At 39.9% G+C, this 19,279-nt stretch overlaps 1 protein-coding gene across 1 annotated transcript in view; it reads left to right on the top strand.

The window, feature by feature from the left end:
* AHNAK2 (AHNAK nucleoprotein 2) overlaps positions 1–19,279 on the top strand; it is a 47,934-nt gene that overhangs the window by 5,780 nt on the left and 22,875 nt on the right. Inside the window, exons 2-7 of the mRNA XM_048948409.1 lie at positions 4,203–4,326; positions 15,990–16,063; positions 16,674–16,763; positions 17,496–17,552; positions 18,117–18,258; positions 18,998–19,179. Coding sequence (XP_048804366.1) covers positions 4,317–4,326; positions 15,990–16,063; positions 16,674–16,763; positions 17,496–17,552; positions 18,117–18,258; positions 18,998–19,179 — 555 coding nt within the window. The 5' untranslated portion in view covers positions 4,203–4,316. The remainder of the gene's footprint in view (positions 1–4,202; positions 4,327–15,989; positions 16,064–16,673; positions 16,764–17,495; positions 17,553–18,116; positions 18,259–18,997; positions 19,180–19,279) is intronic.

The following is a 19,279-nucleotide window of genomic DNA, read 5'->3' as shown; positions in this document are numbered from 1 at the left end:
CCAATAGCTCCCACTAAACCATGTCCCTCAACACAACATCCAGCCTTTCCTTGAACACCCCCAGGGTCGGTGACTCCACCACCTCCCTGGGCAGTCCATTCCAGTGCCTGACCACCCTTTCTGAAAAGTAATACTTCCTCATGTCCAGCCTGAATCTCCCCTGCCGTAGCTTGAAAATGAGCCCAAGGGGCTTCCCCTTGCACCAGAGCAAAGAGAATAAAGAAGAAGTAACAAAACAAACCATGACAATTAGCATTTTCTCCTTCCCACAAATCCTTCTTTTTTTAAATACCTGATAAGAGATGGAGAAGGAAGGAAAAGCATCATCCTCTAATCCCAAACAGGAGCAGCACAAACAGACGTGCTAACTACTCACTAGCTCTGTTCTTGTGAGGAGACAGAGATGGACTGTGGTAAGCTTTTAGCTCTCAGACACACCTGAAAAATACAGGCATGGACAGCCAGGGCCTGCATGCTCAGGCAGAGGGAGCTGGGATCAGCCAAGCTGGCACTGACCAATTGCAGCAAGTAGCAATGTCCTTAACCTGCCTGCATGTGCATTGGAGAGGAGTGACGCTTTTCTGCTCTGAAGAGGGTTTGCAGAAGCAAACACCTCTGGGAGGAATGCAGAGTCAAATCTGTCAGAATGACTATTGTTTTACAAAAAAGCCACAACCCAGTTACGTTTCTTGAGATTTATTCTTGTCATTTATTGCTGCTGCAGGCTGATGGCAGGTGAATGTTCCCACCACAATAAGTGAAAAATAGCCACCTACTGGATGTGTCTCAGAGGACTTACAAGCTTTGTGTCCAGCCAATCAAGCAAAACAGGGGTGGCAGGAATAAGGAAATAGATTTACAGGGAAAGGAAAGAGGCTTTTTTGGGCTGTGTTTTGGTCTGTCTCATTGTCTAGAAGATCCGAGAAATTTGCAGTCATAATAAATCCCTGCTGGTTGGAGCAAAGCTGAGGATGCTGTAATCCAGCAAGTGGGTGCATGCAAAGTGCTTGTGGTGCAGGCACACTGAATGGCCACGTGAATGCTGTGAGCTTGGTACAGCATACCTGAATGCAAAATCTTGCTTCAAAAATGTGCATTTGTTTTCTGAAATAAAGGGAGTCTTGCAAAAAGAAGCTTAATATCTTAGGTAGACTGCAGCTGCTGAAGTTTTTCTTCCCACTATCAAGTCGTGCCCCGTGAGTGTTTGGAGGAAAGACAGACACAACATGGAACACTGCATTTCCTCATGACGTCTGTCCGGCTCCTCTGAGTTCCCCTCCAGTAGCCACAGCAGCTCACGGGCAGCAGAGTTGTGGCAACACAACACGACACTTACCGCTCTCTGACAGACTTTTATAAATACAGGCAGGAAAAACAGAGTGTCTTTTGCCTTGAGGATGAAAAATAGTGTGCTTTTAACTACTCAGAGACCTGAACTCACCTTGGGCTGAAAGAGGTAATGATATTCTGCTGGAAGGGCACGACTTGTTCTCATGAAATTAGATTACGTTGGTTTTAGAAAGTACATGGAACTGGCCCTCTGCACAGACTCCACAAGTAGTTCAGCGACCTGATATTAAACAATTGTATACTTTGTTCAAAAAATAAACAGATGGAAAATTAATACTAATGAGCCACCAATCTTTAAGCAGAACCCAGAACATTCAGTCCAAGAATTGTCCTGTCAAATTCTCTACCTTTCAACAGAATACAAAGGCACATAGCCTACATCTAAACCTGTACTTATAAAAATAATGATGCTGCTTCTTTTTTAAATAGCAGATAAGTGTTTGCTGGCTGAGTTGCAACTATAGTGTTTTTGCAATTAGCAGTTCTTTGCAAATATGTGTATATGCAATACATATCTATATAATATGTGCTTAGGCAAGTTTTGCACTGATAGGCAAGTTGGCAGAGAAATCAGTTTTCGTTGTCCATCAGGGCTGGATTCAATAGAAATGTTGGCTGACTTCATCACAAGCCTTGGAAACCATTAGAGTATTCAAAACTTAGGCAGTCAGATGCTTGCTTTTATTTCTATTGACAAAGGAAGAGGAGGGATGAGTAAATGTAAAACATTTCCTTTCAACATTGAGCTCAGAGAATGCAGCGTGGTGCAGGGAGGAGGTAGGATCCAGGACATCTGGGCTGTATTTATTGCTGGCTTTGCTGCCAACCTGCTTTGTGACTTTGTGCAAGTCACTTTTTTGCTTTGCTACCTCACTTTCTGTGAGGCAGGGAGTGCTGGTCACCTTCTTGAGGTGCTCTGGGCAAGTGCAGGGACTTTCTTGGTGGCCATGACTAGATGCTGCAGCATGTCTATGTGCATTATATCAGACAATGCTGGCTAGGTGATCAGTACCCCAGAGCTGGGCTGTTGGAGAGCCCAAAGTGAAAGGTGTAGCACTGTGTAGCACTGCACCAGTGTGAATACCTACCATAGGTACTAGTAACCAGTGCCTTCTGTTACTACAGATGGAAAGGTCATTCACGGCATGAGTCAGATTTGCAGCCTCTCATCTGTGCTTATGATCTTACAAGATGAGCATGCTATAGTTTCTTTGAAGCCAATGGATGTTTTCCTTGAGTATGGACAGAATGAAATCTGAGTGCTTCATGATTTGATCCTGTGATACTAAACGACCAGCAGATATCATCTGAGTCCTACAGAGTTTTGTAGACTTCCAGCTGTGACATTTTCCTATCCATTTAGCTACTGATGGGTCAGAATAGCTTTTATGAATATCCCTTTGAAAATGCCTGGAACACTAAAGCTTGGTCAGACCGTCCTCTCCACAGAGCTGTATACAATCACACATTTCTCTATTAAGTGTTGGGAGAGACGATGGGAGAACTTGCCATGAATTGTGATAGTTCTGTCTTTATTCAGAGTAGAATCCGTGAATAAAGATGCAGTGTGCGGTGTAGGGCCAGAGTAATTAACAGAAAACACCGATCTTTTCTGTGTCTGTTCATTATGCAGCAATAGTCTCATTTATTTTCTTCACCCTTGAAGGAGAGAAATTATTAAGAATTACAGAGCAATGATACAGATTTTGTGAAGATGCAGAGCAAAGATACAAATTTTGCCTGGCGTAATGTAGATTTGCTGTAAACTATTCTAGATTAGGAATCACTTTAACTGCACTGATCTTTTCTCCCGTGCAGGGTAGACATGCATTTTTCTTCCCACGGTAACATGCTTGGCAACCTGAATCAGACAAGTGAACTGGGGTGCAAGACACCTGTGTTCATCCTTATGTTTGGTAGTAGCACAGTCACGTTGCCTCTCATCTTTGCTTTCCGCAATGCTCTGTCCACTGTCCTCTCTCCCTTTGGCTCTTCCAACTAGTTTGATGAAAAAGCTCATTGAGATAGCAGTGTTCTTTCACTGTGTATTTTTACAATGCAATGAGGTGTCACTCTTGGGACAGGCTCTTGGAAAATCCCGAGGTATAAATCGTACTAGAAATTAATTAAGTGAATACCACTGTCTTAGATGTCAAGATAAAGTGTAAAAATTATCTTCAGTAAAGTGATCTGAATGTTTTATAGTGTGATCCAAAGCTTCTCCAGACTTCATAGGCTTAAATCCATCCCTTAACACCCAGCCAGGACTTCCTGCAGTGTACTCCAGTGCTATACTGACAAGTCTGTAATGTGAAATCAAAGTTGTGTTTGAGTTGCTGAGGGTTAAAGCCGGTTATTCCCACAGTTCCCATTTCCTAATGTTTTCCATTCTTGATGTTCTTCACTTTTAATGTTCATAGTAGCTTGTGCCAAAAAAGGTGTTTCCTATCATGTTCTGCTCGCATTGTGTTGCGAGGATTTTGTTTTTATTCCATATTTTCAATCCCCAGAGAGCTAAGGTTAGTCATAAACTTGCTTTTGGCTATCAGATTCATGCGTGGTTTGCTATAGCAACAAACAAAAGCATTAGTCAGAAACTGGCATGAAGATATAAACACATTTTTTTTTGTGATATTACCCAGAGTTAGCTTAATTTATGTGGTACACTGTTGCCACACAACTGAATCCCAGTTAGACTACTATTGTAGAATGTGAGCTTTATAAAAAATACAAAGAGTATATTACAGTGAAATGATCAAATCAGTGGATTGATGTCATTTGAAGATCGTAAGCTGAATTCTGCTATTGCACTGCTGTAAGTCAGTCTGAACTCCTTCATCATGTATACTTAGGTCAGAGGACAATATCTCACCCTGGATCTATCGAATAAGAGGAAAATCATCATCAAGCAAGCAAAAAGGCACTTTGCCTTTGCTGTTTCAACTCCATAATTTTACTGCAGCAAAATGATGAGAGGTAAGCATTATCAGATTGCAGTAGATGGATTCAATTCATTGCCAGCACAGTTGGAAAGCATTATCTGCAGCATGGCAGGGACGGAGAGGCTTGGTTAAAGATAGTCTCTCTCCGGATGTGTTGATGCAGCACTGGGAAGGTGCGGTTTGTGCAGAGCCACTGTCAATCTGGCTCTGGGGACGAGAGGAGTGGCTTGTGCAGCAAGCACTGGCATCTCTGAGGAGCTGGCTGGGTCTGTGCAGCATTTGCTGAAATCCCACAGCTAGACAGCTACCAGTCCGTGAGCCAGCTCGTTTAAAGGTTGCTTCAGAGGGTCTGTGGAAGTGCTGATTATTGCCTAGGCAGGGCAGGCACATTCCTGTTAATGCTTTATTCCAACTGTTTGCCTTCACTGCACCTTTTCAGGAACATGAGCCCTCCTTGTTTTTGACAGCTGTATTTAATGCAAAACACATGCACAAGAAATGTGTTTTCCAGTCTCCCTGGGCTGGCATTGTTCAGAAAGGAGGGCTTATACTTCCCTAGAAACCGTTTGGATACTTTTTCAGACCTCTCTCTTCAGGCATTTAGCTGTAGAAGTGTTTGTGACCTCCTCTACTAAGCTGTATGTAGAATAAGATATGAGTACTATCCACGTGTGTCCAAGCAATGAGTAACAACTGTCCCAGAGCCTTTATATCCCTATATGATGCTAATAGCAGTCCAGAAGTTCTTAAATGGACTGGTGGTTCCAGCTGCAGCAGATAAGCCCACAGCAACATGTGCTTTGCATGGCACTCTTAAAATGGGCCTTTGACATCCAGGGATCAGGAACAAGATCTAGCACCAAGTGTTGGCAAGCTGTGTTCCAAAAACCAAAGAACTCTTTTCCCTAACTGAATCAATCAGTGGAAGAACATGTCTCAGCCGACCTTACATTTTCGCCCTGGCCCTGCTCGCTATGCTTAGCTTAGCACAATGGCTCTGAGTTCTGAGCATTGGTGTCTTTTCAGAATCTTTTGAGATAATCTTACCGTATCGGATTTGTCTAGCACATAAGTGTAAAAGGACTTATTGTTCAGATAGCAGCTCCTGAAATAGGACTGACTGTAGGCAATGGATGGGTTGTATTTGTTGATTTCCCATCCATGCCCAAGTGCATCAAACCATGCACTGACAGATGCCAAAGAATTTCTTTCAAAGCAGGTACGCACTGGTTGCTTGTCCTCTTCAAAGATCAGCCTGGCCATTTTTCTGTTTCCTTTTTTCCCTTTGTCAAAAAGGGACAGACCTTTCCCATAGGAACGTTCAAAGGGTGTTGAGGCACTGGCACAGGTTGCCTAGAGAGGTGATGGATGCCCCATCCCTGGAGACACTAAAGGTGAGGCTGAACAGGGCTCTGAGCACCCATTGAAGCTGTCAGTGTCCCTGTTCAGTATAGGGGAGTTGGGCTGGATGGTCTTTAAGGATCCCTTCCAACTCAGGTGATTCTATGATTCTGAAGTAGTGCTCAAATTACTTGTAATAAAGAAAAAACAAATTTTGCTCTCAGAGTAGTTGCAGAATTCTGTCAAATCCAACCCCAAACAGTACTATATAAAGCAAATTGTTCGGTCATTGCTGAAATGTTATTGACATCTACCTTCACAGAGAACCTTGGGAACACAGAATTCAAAAATACTACAGTAAGACAATGATGAAGCTTTTGCTTTTTGACAGTAAATTGAAAATTATTCCAGCTTATGATTTCAAGGTAGGAATCATTTTCCTTTTCAGGCTTCACTGTAAGCTTTATGTGGTTTATACTCTGTTTATACTCTCTTATATGTTAGCCTCAATCTAGAGCAGCTGTTCATAAAGAAAAATATTACAATGTGCCTTCAAAAGAAGCACATCCTGTTTTAAATGAATTGAAAAAATATTTACCCTATGTGTGAACAGACCATTATGATAAAGAAAGTTACTCATTTCCATAAAACAGCATTATTTTCTTATGACAAGAAAGGCTCTGAATGTTTGCAACTGTTATGATTCAGCCCGAGGGTTGATAATCAAACCCAAAAAATGGTTTTCTTGATGCTTTCAAACAACTCCACCCATCTCAATTATTCCCCCAGTTACTACATGGGTGAAACTCAGCACAGTTAATTTCTCATTATTTCAGTCTTTAATCATAAAGAAATCCAAGATTGTAGTAATGAGTCTTTAAAAACTGCTTTTTTTTCTTTCCCCCAGTTGTTTATACTAGCCTCCATGAAACATAAAACTGGAATCTACTTCCTTAACTAAATTATGCTTTCATCTAATCTGTTAGGCAAGCATGCTGCTTTTTATTTTTGGGTGCCTCAGTGGCTGTCCCCTCTCCGCAGTGGTGTGGAGGGGGAAGATGAGATTATTCAAATAATTCTCCTTCTATAACTTAATACATAAATCCAGTGCTTTTCAGCCTCAACTTTTTAATTCTAATTTCAAAGAGTACTGATTAAGTTCACAAATTGAATTTGTAAATGAGAAACGGTTATCAAATTGAAGTTTAGAATATGCTGAGGCAAAAGGAAATTCTGGTGTACTTTTGCTAGGGAAAGCCTTCCAAAACAGAGGTGAGCACCAAGTAACCAAAACAAAGAGGCTGTGCTTTTAGAAAGAATTGGCAGGTCACCTGTGGAATCTTTTTGAAAACTGACTATTTAGGGGCTGAAAACTCAGTCTGTAGTTCACATTTGAACTACATTGATGTGAATAGTGCCATATTAATAAATTTATTGACTCGGTGCATGAATTTACCTGAAAATGAGCTTTTGTGCTTTTGTGAACTCTCAGTTTGTTTCCAGAAATTCTTAGTTTTTAGGGAGACTTCCGTACACTACATAAAAACAAGAGAAATTGGGCCGTGCCAAATAGTGCCTTGCTAGCATCACTGTTTATTGACAGAAAATATTTTTATCTTAACAAAGTGAGGGAACGGCTAACTTTATCTTTGATGTAAAATATTTTCCCACAAGTATTTTCTGTCACCTTTTCCCCATATCTCTGGTATTACATATACATTAAGGAACTTAAAAGCTTAGAAGATATTTTCTTCTGTCGTGATTTATGTCCAAACAAGTTGCCCAGGGAACTCTTTCTCAAACAGAAAACCTGCTTCCAAGGGCTGTTATTTATATAAAAGACCCCATAAAAGGTTGTGAAAAAGCTACAGGGTTTTTTCCTGCATTCCTGTTTTGAGAGGGGCTATACCCAGCATACCAGAGAGACATGCACAGTAACATCACTCCATTAATACTGCTAAATCTGGGTACTTAATTTTGACTGAATTTTATCAGTGCCGTCGAGAGAAATAAAAGTTTTCCAAGACAGCAAGAACCTTTAGCTTAAACTATGTAAACACACAATATATAAATATAATCATAAAATCACAGAATCACCAAGGTCGGAAAAGACCTCTAAGATCTTCCAGTCCAATCGTTCACCTACCATCAGTATTTCCCTACTAAACCATGTCCCTCAGTGCGACACCTAAACAGTTCCTGAACACCTCCATGGACAGTGACTCAACCACCGCCCTGGGCAGCCTGTTCCGGTGCCTGACCGACCACTCTCTTGGAGAACAAGCATTCCCTAACATCCAACCTAATCTTTTATTTTTTACAACATATTGATTCTGGTTATGATGTTTCTTAAGTGGTTTTGAGGAGTGATCCCTTTTGAAAAATCTGTTTCTAACTTGGATGGCGGTAAGTGGCATTTATAGAAAGCCTGTATGCATTGATTTGGGCTTTTTACATGTTAGTAGAGCTTCTGAGACGTGTTCTTAAGGGAAGAACGTGCATCCTATCAAAAGCACCTAGAATTAGCATCCTTCTTTAATGAGAGAGCAGACAGTAGTCAGCTTATCCTGCTACTTCCTGAGGGGCATGGTTTAGTGGTTGATGGTTGGAATAGATGATCTTGATGATCTTTTCCAACCTTAGTGATCTCTAGATCACCACCAGACTACTTTAAGAGACAGCCTTGGGCTATGGCTGCTACTTCTCAAGCAATACTTTCTCTGAAGACTGAGAAATTTAGTTTCCAGGGCTGTCAATCAAGAATACACAGGGAGAATGATGGTTTTTAATATATTTGTCTGATTGTTTCTAATTCTGGAGGGCTGTGTTTTGGCAATGTAGCAGGCAGTCTGCTGTGGGAAAAACCTAGATTCTTGGGGTGATGAATCAGTGAGGAGAAGGAATGTGGGAAAGTGAATTCATGTGAGCTTTATGGGCCTTATCTGTAATAGGCACCCACCTGCCGCTGCTTCTAGGCAAGCCATGATAAGAGCTGAATTCACAGCTATCTAGTGGGGAGGACAGCAAGAAGAGTGCTGCCCATGGGAGGAGGGCAGCTTCACACTCACTTTCATAAGGCTTGTTTGTTATATAGATGGAGGAGTTTATTTCTGAGGAATATCAGAGACATCCCTGGTTGTTTTGTTGGTGCTAAGAGCATTTTCCAGCTGCCTTTTTCACCCAGTCATTTTCAGCTGTATTTTAACCAGCAAGACAAAGGATAAATCAGGAGAGAAAAATGGGTATCAGCCACTACTGCCCACTTTTGCTGTTTGTTTTGGACATCATTCTAGCACTGTTCTCACAACAAACTTGAGTAGGGAGTTTCTTTTCAAACACTCTGTCACTCCTGTAAAATATTCTTTTTCAGTATTAGGTGAGATATTGGACTATTCAAATGTTTTACTAAATATTTTATTCTAGCACCAGAAGAATTGTGTGGATCCAGCTAAATGCTTTCATTGATCACGAGAACTACTGAAATCATGTTGCGGTAATTTTCACCCAAGTAGTGGGAAATGGTGATAGCTGGATCAAACCCACTAACCCAGGATCTGGGAAATTTCAATTTGGCAAAAGAAAAAAAAGGGAAAAAAAAAATCCCCTGTACTTTTCTTGCTTAAATATGACTCAAGCTGAGAGTCTGTGCAGAGCCCTGTTAGGGTGCTTTTGTTCTGATGGTCTGTAATGTCCTATGGATTCTATTAAGTTTATCTTTACGATCAGAGGAAAGATGTACGACTATAAAAATAAAGAGCTCCCTTCTGATTGCTATCATGAAAGGTTTTGCTCACATTGTGAAGACTGAGCAGGCATGCTTTTAATAGTTTTAAATCTGTGGACAGAGCTTATCAATAAACACACACTCATGGGAAAGCCATTCATTCCCCTTTTCATCTGGGGGCTGTGAGTTTCTCTTTTTATGGTAGTGTTTATATCTGTTCTTAGATGCCAGTGCTCCTCCACATCTTCCCTGATATTTATCAACCTGTAGAAAATGCTCTGCAAAATCCTATACAGCCCAGTCTGGGGTGTAAGAAACTTTAGTTCCCTGAATGCTGCTCTAATTTGCAGAGCAGAGGCTTGTACTCTGATGAAAATAGGAGCTAACTTCACAAACAGCTCTCTGGCTGGGAGAGGAGGCTGATGATTGTAATAGGTGCATTTTCTGATTTCAGAAGATTTTGAGATGAGATGATTTGAAGGCTTCTAATGAAGTACTCTAACTGCCGACAAGGGCAGCTTAACATACCAAGGCTTTGATTTGAAACATCTTGTCCATGCCTTGAATGGAAGGAAACTATTCACACGTTGGTTATTTGGGAGTAGCTGCTCCTTCAGCGGTGCTCCAAGCCCCTGCTTTCAGCTCGAAGGCTCAGTTACATTCATCACAGTGCAAGTATGCAGCTAAGTGACAGAGTGCAGCCAGGGGGTTTTACCAAACCAAATGCAAAACAAAGGCGGGAGTGGAGCTCAAACACAGACCAAACTGGTTCTGATAGCATCCTGCAGATAGGAAGGCCTGTTAAACCCCTTCAGCTGCATGCATCATCATTATTGCCATTCCACAGGCTAGACCTTTGGCCTTCATCCCACAGAATCCTAGAATTTCAGGGCTTGGTGGGGAGGGTCCCTCTCCCAACACAGGGGTTGCTGTTCCTCCTTGTATCACTTTTTTTCTGAGGCAGAATGGCAGTTTTTTCCACTGTGGCAATAGTTCATTAGGGAGCTGACAAGTTAGTTAAGCAAGGTGGAGCACTGGGTGCCCCTGCTCTTTCATTGGCAGTGGTTCAAATGAAGTAACATAGCATTCCTGGCAGAGGGTGGGAGAAGCAGCCCTCTGCGTGACATTGCACCCGCACCTCCCCACTGCCAGCAGTGCTGCCCAGATAGAGTGACAGGCAAAGCATTCCTGCTGCGGTCCTGCCATGCCCCGCAGCTCTGCCCAGCAGTTGCTGTAACTCAGCCCATGGGATCTCGCAGGACAATGGAATGAAACCAGTTCTCTGAAACGTGCTTGCAAGTTTCTGTAGAAAATGGACCTCTCGGTTTTTAGCTGATGCTTCTCCCCAGTGTAGTTGGAGCTGCTTACTGGTAATGCCTTCAGAAAGCTTCCCTAAGGAGCATGGTGCATGTGTATGGTTTACTTGCAGTCCCTTTCAGATTCTTACCTTCACCAAGCACTGCTTGCAGGATAGTTTGTCTCATAGACAGCACTGTTTGCTTGGAAGGCTGTGGCTGTTCCACATTGCCTGGGATGATGTGCGTGGTGGGAATGAACAGCCATAGCCAAGGCCCTCATGCTTAGCATACCCCTGTATATTCTTAGTTGCTGGGTTTTTGGGTGTTTTTTGTTGTTGTTGTTGGAGTCGTTTTTTGTTGTTGTTGTTTGTTTGTTTGTTTGTTTGTTTTGGTCCTCACATTAATCTTTGACACATATATTTAAGGAAATTTGCAGCTGAATCCAAGCTGTGGTGTTAAGGCAGATGCTGACAGCAGTCTGTGGAGAGCAAATCAGCCATGGTTTCTTTTTAACAACAGCCCTTGAAGGCTTCTAGTCTTCTTTAATGTAGCTTGAGGTCATCACTTCCATGTGTAATTTGAGCTGTAGAATAAAGCTCCGGGGGAGACAAAGAGAAATAGTAAAGCATTTGAGGCCACTGCTGATACTGAGTAAGTATTTTTGTGCTCGTACATCTCATTTAGCAGGGGGATTTGGCAAGTCATGGCTCATCAAGCCAGTCGATGCAGCTTTGATGCAGCTAGGAGAACACAAAGTTCTCCTTGTGGGTTCAGAGATCTGTAGTACAGCTGAGTTTGGAAAGTAGTGAATATCATTTTTTAAGTGCCAAGAATTCATTTTCATGTTCGGAAAATGGTAGCCGAGCTGAAAAGATTTTTTGCAGTCAATGTAACCTTGTGAAGGCTATTAAAAAATCCAGTTTTAGACTATTTTTCAGTCATGAGTTTAAATACTTGGTGATGCTGCCTAGCTGAAATAACATTCTAATTAGTTGGTTGATTTACATTTATTCATCACTCCTCAGTCTCCTGGAATATTCTTGGAAATCCAAAGAACCCAGTGCAAGATACATGCATTAATTAAGTAACCCATCAAAATAACTGAGACCATGGATTGGGATAGATAAAAAATAGAATTGGGTATGGAAAACACCGAGGATACCAAAGAAAAAGTAAAATATTTGAATGCTGCCTTCTTACTTCTTACCTCAAAGCGAGGATTTTCTCTTAGCAAACTCAAGTCAGGTGAACTTACCTATCAGAAAATGTACTCTTGAGAGGCTGTGTTAAATGCCAAGCATGTGCATAGTGTTCCTATTATCAAGTGCTTTTCTGAACTGGGAGCTAGAATTTTAAATATTCTAATTATTCTAAATATTTTCTATTTCAAATATGAGAAGTGAATCAGTTGGGACTGTGGGGCTCTGAGGGAAGAAAAGGAATCCAAGCAATTGTGATACCTGAAAGAGGGGGAGAATGAGCCATGGACTAAAGATTTGGGCACAGTGTTTGTTTCAAGAAAGGCATTCCATTTAGAAAACAGGAGTAAGCAGTGTCTGAGCATGAGTCCTGTAACTGGCTGTGGGCTCGAGGCTGTTATTTCCATAAAAGCCAGGTCAACACTGGACAAATGGAAAGGTTTGTGTTTTACCGCAGCTAAGAAATGGTAGTTTCTTAAACAACACCAAATCCTAGTAGAGAAAAGGCACAGTTTTGTCTCTTTCATATATTAACAAAGAATAATAAATGAGTGAGCAGAGCATAAACATGTCTTGTATGTTTACCACAGCTCAGGTTCTGTCTGTTAAGAGAAACCCAGTGTTGAAGCAAAGTTGGATAATTCATGCCAGTCAGTACATAGCAGAATGAAACCTCTTCTCCTGGATCAGGATCTTACCTGAGAATGAGCAGTGCTTAGTCTTCGTCAAAAGTATGTGCACTGCAATGATTGCTCAGATCTCAGATTTCCCCAGTCTGGGTTAAAATCCCAGGGAAAACAAGACAACAGTGGCATTCTAGTTTGCTCCCACAAAAATAAACAAATAAAATAAAACAAAGCCACTTTTGGCAGGAAATCTAATGCCAAAGGATTTGATGCAAAGAAAAGTTGCATACTTAAAAATACGAGTAGACTACTTCAATTCACTAAACTCATGTGTAAACATAACAGTACTATGAAACCTTAAGAAGAACAGAGAAGGGAATACAGTCTGTAAGAATTTGATCTGGAATGAACAGCAAAATAGTTTAGTTTCTTTTTTTTAACAACACATCCGGTATTATCATTTGCTGTTATACTGTCAATCTGATCTTAAAGCATTCAGGTTATGATAAATCTACATGCTGGTGTCCCAGTTGAGGATGGGTTCCTCTTTAGTTTATACAATACATTAACACACACTTTTGCTTGAATTAGATGACACTGTCATACTTTAAATTGACTGTGATATCTCTAATGAGATTTTGGAAACTGTTACCCACAGAATGCATATACCAAAAAAAAAAAAATAGAGCTGGTTTTACATTTTTGCAGTTTTAGCCCAAACAGCCCAGCTGGATTGCTAAATTAGAGATAAATTATTTTTTTAAATGTGTTTTAAAAAGCAAACACAATTTTCAGTCATATAATATGAAAACGCCCCATTCTATATAACTCCTACTGCCTACTTTCAAAAAATTCCCTTGTTCTGAAGTCAGTTCACTGGCTATTAGAAGCAGTCACTGATGTAAATTCCATCTTGTTTATGAAAACATTCTGAACAAAGCATTAATTGTCCAGAATTTATTAAAAAAAAAGAAAACCCTCAAACCTATAAAACGTTGGCATCACTACTATTTGGGGCGTGAGAATGACATGCATATAAATCATAGTTTACTGGCACAATCTTATACACACAGAAAGAAGCTTTGCTGAAAATGGAATTCATTGTAATTCCTCTCTTTTACAGATTTGCTTTTAAGGAAAAAAAATCTGAAGCAAGTCATGGACCTACTCTACAGTGGGAATGAGGGGTACAAGCCTTCTTGACATAGGTTGACTATGGTAGGAGAGAGAATTTATATAGGTAGAGTCTGGGGAAATCAGAAGGTGGGTGAAAGCTCACAGATTTGCTCAGGATGTTTCTGATGACATTTGAGATTTTGTCAAGCCTTGATCCCTAGTAAGGACAAGGAAAACAAGCACCTGTCAGCAAGCATCCAAGCAACTGAAGCCACCCATGTGCCTCATACAGCACTGCTTTGCCTGTTAAATAGCTGATGAAAAATAAGAAACATCTCTCCTGATCTAGGCACAGATGAGATATTATCTAGCCTGAGCCTACCTTTCCACATCCACACTAAATAAGACTTGGCAGAATCATTTGTTGTTTTAAAATGTAATCCTGATGGGAAGTAAGTGTTCAAGTTTCACTGTGGGAAGTGATGTAATTATCCTGGGGTTATGAGTAGCCTGCTCTTAGCAACAGGAGGATTTTGAAGTTATTGGCTGCCTAATCATTCTAAGTATCCTTGGTTTAAAGCAACTGGTTTTAAAAGTTTTACTTCTGCTAGAACCTGTAGGATATACCCTACTGGATGGTGAGATAAATCAACTGTGCAAACTGTGCAGGACCATTCAAATCCCAAGAAAGGAGAACCCCACAATTGCAGTGCTCTAGTTCTAAACAAATAAAACATCACTAGAGTAAAACAAGAGAAACAGCAGTGAACCAGTCCAAGAATCCTTCCAGATAATTCTTTCCTTTCACTTTTCCAGTAGTAAAATCATTGGCATCCACCAGGGATTGATGCAGAATTAGCCTTAAAGTGCTGCACTGAAGAGCAAACATTCTAGCAACCCAAGCACTATTCTGTTAAATCATTCTAATGGACTTCAAATCTTGTGGGTGGGATTTTCCCAAGTGAAAAATATGGCAATGCCACAAGTCTAAGTCCCTACTATTTCTTGGAATTTTAGTAACAGCCATAAAATTTGCTGTTGGCACCTGAATCTTTAGAAGCGCTAAACAAATTAGACAGTAAAACCTCAGTCCTGCAGGTCTTCTCCCAGTATGATACTTATTAATGTGGATGTGGTGAAGAATTTCACGAATGAATTCCAGAACTTTAAGCAGAAATGTCGAAAATCAGGTTTCTAGATACACATTTGAACACTCATTTTCTAATTTTGTTCAGCTTCTGAAAACCTCATGTACCAGAGCTTTTGAAAAAATAAAACCAATTTCTGTAGGTATTTAATCTGAATTGTGACCTGCAGGAAGACCATTTTCTGCAGTTTTCTAAGTTGATCTTAGTTCTTTGGAGCTAAAATGTCATAGGACAGATAGTTAAGATGATTTAAATGATGAACTTGGCCTCGGACTGACATGGAACATATCCATTGGAAGCACAATATCACCATTCATCTTAATGAAGTAGACCACCACTGATTACATGGCAAAGATCTTAATGAACTTGCCAACACTAAGCAATTTTCATATGCATAAAAGATAAGGGGAAAAAAAAAAAGTAGAATATCAGTAAAGTCTGAAAACAAGCTATCAAAATCACAGCCATTTTATCAAGAGCTCAGCAACTTGTAGAGTGATTGCATGCATATATGAGACATGCTAGCTTGTCTGCACATACAGGATGCAATATCCACAGTCAGAAATATTATTTTCCAGCCCAATAATTCTTTGTTTAAACTAGACAATGAAAGAGTCATGCGATGTTGCTTGTGGCTGTTCAAGCATATTTTTAAGCCAGGAGACGCGTTTAGGCAAGCCAAAACTATGTATGATAATGGCAGTTGCAGAATCGGATCCGAGAGAGAGAGAGAGAGACAGCCCAATGCCTTGAAAATAACACATCATGGAGACAGAAAGGAGGTATGATCATCAGGACAATAATTTCTATATGTATGTAGAATATCCTGCACATCAGGGAGTGTTCATCTCAGCCGTACTGTCAGCTACTGGGTAAGCTTGAATTGCTAAAAATGATGATATATCCATTCTGGTTTCATTCTTTGTGGCATAACTTCAGGCATTTCAAAATAATCCTACTTTCAAACAGCCTGTCTCTTTTAGCCCATCCCTCTCTGCCCTGGATACTTTTAAAACCCATGAGAAAAGAGTCTGTATGACAATCAAAGATTCATGATGCTTACTCTCTGAAAACCACTTTGGAAAGATCAGCCTGATGAGATAAGGAATTTGAACAAAAGCAGTCCTTTCTACAGCCAGCCATGCGCATTTCCCAGGTGTGCCGCTTGGAGGTTGGCTTGACAGCTCTTTGCTGTCTGTTTTGCACAGCTCATATCAACTCCAACAGCCTGTGTGCTGCTTTCAGGTTCTGGACGACAGCTGAGACCGGCAGAGCCTCCGGGAGATGCTGATGCTGATGCTGATGCAGAAGAAGATTCTGTGAGTTTTTTAGGTTGTTTTATCCCAAAACCTAGCAAATTATGGCTGCTGATTGCAAGCTCATTTCTTTAAAGCTTTATCTATGGTTCACCATTGACTGACTCCACAAGGAAGTATGCTGAGAGTTTGTCAGCCAAGTTCCTTCTGGGACTCCTATATGGTTTGCTTGTTTATAGAGGGCAATATGGTTTGAAGTTACATGATGCAGAGTTTAACCTTGCAAATGAAGCAAGAGATGGCATGAAGATGGCCTTTTTGAATTGTTATTAATTGAGCTGTTAATACTTTCAGTCTGTCCAGCCCACAGATGCATACAATTCATAACATCAAAGTAATTCTATCAGCTCTTCTGCCAATAGGTGCCATTTTTTCCATGTGGAGGAATTCAATGACACATCTTCTCTGATGTTGTGAGTCAATGTAATGAAACAGGAGGCATCATTTTCAGGGCATCCCTCGTATTGCTGACCAAAGAGTTACTGCTTTATCTTCATTAAACATTACTAAAGAAAGATGCTTACACAGAAGGAGATGAAAAAATCTCTCCTAAAAATTGGGTCACCGTTTAATGGTGGATGTGTCTGTCCCACCCCTCATTTCTTTCCTGCAGGTTAATGAAGTGGCAGTAGAAGACATCCGTCCAAGGCCACAGGGATCCTCACCAGTTTATGAATATTCCGTAGAAGAAGAATACTTAAAGGTAAGAATACTGAGGTTTTATCCAGGCATGGCTTTATTGGATTGATTCAGAAGGCTTTAGCTCCCATAGCTAGCCAAGACTCCTGTGTCATGTATATAATGTAGTTGCAGCTGTACTGTCTTCCTACCTACCCTCACCAAAATCCAGGCCATGTTCATTGATGTTGTATTGGATTTGTTGTTGGTCATCTTTTTGTTTCTCAGCAAAAAATACGATTGTCTGCGTTCTTTAAGGAATATGGGACAGAAAGCATCAAGAAATTGCAACGTTTTCTATAATTAAGATATTTAACTGGCTTGAATCTAGTATATATTTCAAAATCACCTTGTATTGATTAATTTTTCAAGAGTAAAGATTTAATTATTGCCAGTCATGTTAAGTAGGCAACATTTTTAAATTGGTGCTGAAAGTCAAATAAATGGAAAACATGTATGTTATTCACAAAGATGAAAGCATGAGAAAGGTGTTGTATGAGAAAAATTATCAATGTCTTAATACAGCTGGTCTCCAGCATTCATTTCTTTCAAAGGCATCTAATCTACAGCTGGGGATAATATAGTTAAATCACTACCAGTGTACATCGTACTTGTACATTCCTGTTTTGTCTCTGCTGCTAATAAAGTCAGCCTCAATTCTTGGTCTAAACCAGGCTTTATAACTGAGGCTGGGCTTTTGTTGTATGTTATGACAGCACAACTTCTGAACACTAAATAATGGAAATCTATGTTTCAGCTGCAAGAAGAAAACAAAAAATATAGTACCGACAAATCAAAACAGAGTCATCCACAGGTCAGTCTAAAAGCACTCAACTGTTTTATGAATGTGGTTTGAAAAAATATTTTGTTACAACACACAGATGTTGATGGGTGAACAGAAAGAAAAAATGGGTAAAGAATCACTTCAGACTTATTTTGGACGAGAACCTAACAAGTTGTTCAGATTTGGCACAGGTCTGTGCATTTAATTCCTAGCTTGGAGTCCTTCTGTAATTCTTCTAAACACTCTTCAGTCTTCTCTGATTTGAGTACAGCACAGCAGTAGCTCTTATTCTGACTGATTAATTCTAATCCAGGTGCCTAGCATCTTCACAGAAAATGCAATCTTTCAGCCCTAAGAAATTCCATATATTTCACATTTTAAAATTATAACCTATTTTGCCTGTGGCTCCGATGCAGCATGGCCTAATACATATGCTTAATTTAATTTAGGACACCCACACCAAACAGGTGCATTCTCTGCTTTAAATATACTTTCCTGAGCTACTGAAAATATACTTGAGGACAGTAATTCTATGATCTCAAACACTTCAATACAAATTAATACTTTTAAATTCACATCTTCTTCTACACCTAGGAAACAATGGAAGTGACCTTGAAAACAGAAGTGGAAGCTGGTGCTAGTGGTTTTAGCGTGGCTGGTGGAGGAAATGAAGGAATATTTATTAAAAAAGTATTTAAGGAATCTCCTGCTTCAAAAGTGTTTAGTCTGAGAGAAGGTACAGTCTGATTTTCTGATATATTTTTAGTCTTAGAATAATGAGACACGTAGCTGTGTTTGCCTATGGATACCTTCTGATCTGTCATCTCTTTGTATAATTGAAATAATAAATGCCAAACCAGCTAATAATATAACCTTTCCATATTAATAGTTCTAAAATTGGTTTCTTCAAGAGTAATGAAATGTGAATTGTTTTATATACTGTAAAAAATCTTATTTTTACTCTAATGGTGAAAAGAATATGCAGAAAGTAGTATACACACAATTGAAATGAAAAGAAAGATCAACGTATTCCATTCACAAAGAACCTGCCTTTGATTCTTTTGCAAAATATTATGCAACAAAACTACAATAAATCATGATTTAATTAAGAACAAAACTCCGAGTACTAAGTAGTGAAAAATATAAGAAAATAACGTTACTGTCAGGGTGATCAGAACCCAAAGCAGGTTGCCCACAGAAGTTGTGGTCACCATGCTTACAAATGTTCAAAACCTGACAGACCTGAGCAACATGTTGTAGCTGAGCATGCTCCAAGCAAGACCCTGTCCAGACAGCAGTTTGACTAGATGATTTGCTGTTCTCTGACTCTAGACTGTGAACATTATTTTGAATTTTAAATGAATGGTAGGTATTGATTATTTTATTCTGCGTGTGAACATGAACACAACAGAATTTGAAGAATCACAAGAAGATACAAACTAATTAAAATAATATCCATCTGATTCCTCTTGCAGGTGATCAGCTTCTAAGTGCTACAATATTTTTTGATAATATCAAATATGAAGATGCACTCAAGATTCTTCAGTATTCAGAGCCATACAGAGTCCAATTCAGCCTGAAAAGAAAAATTGCTGGGAAAGAAGAGCTAGAACATTTTCACTCCACAGCTCAGTACAAAAAGGAACGATTAAGTCAGGTCATTACTTGTCTTATTTACAAAGTTTGGATAACACTATAGTGACATGCTGTGTGGAAATACAGAATAGAAAATACATTCACCTGTCTTCTTAAGACAT

The sequence above is a fragment of the Lagopus muta genome, chromosome 6, assembly GCF_023343835.1.
Source record: "Lagopus muta isolate bLagMut1 chromosome 6, bLagMut1 primary, whole genome shotgun sequence".
Lineage (NCBI taxonomy): Eukaryota > Metazoa > Chordata > Aves > Galliformes > Phasianidae > Lagopus > Lagopus muta.
The sequence above is the reverse complement of the archived record's forward strand: the minus strand, read 5'-3'. Positions and strand labels throughout refer to the sequence as shown.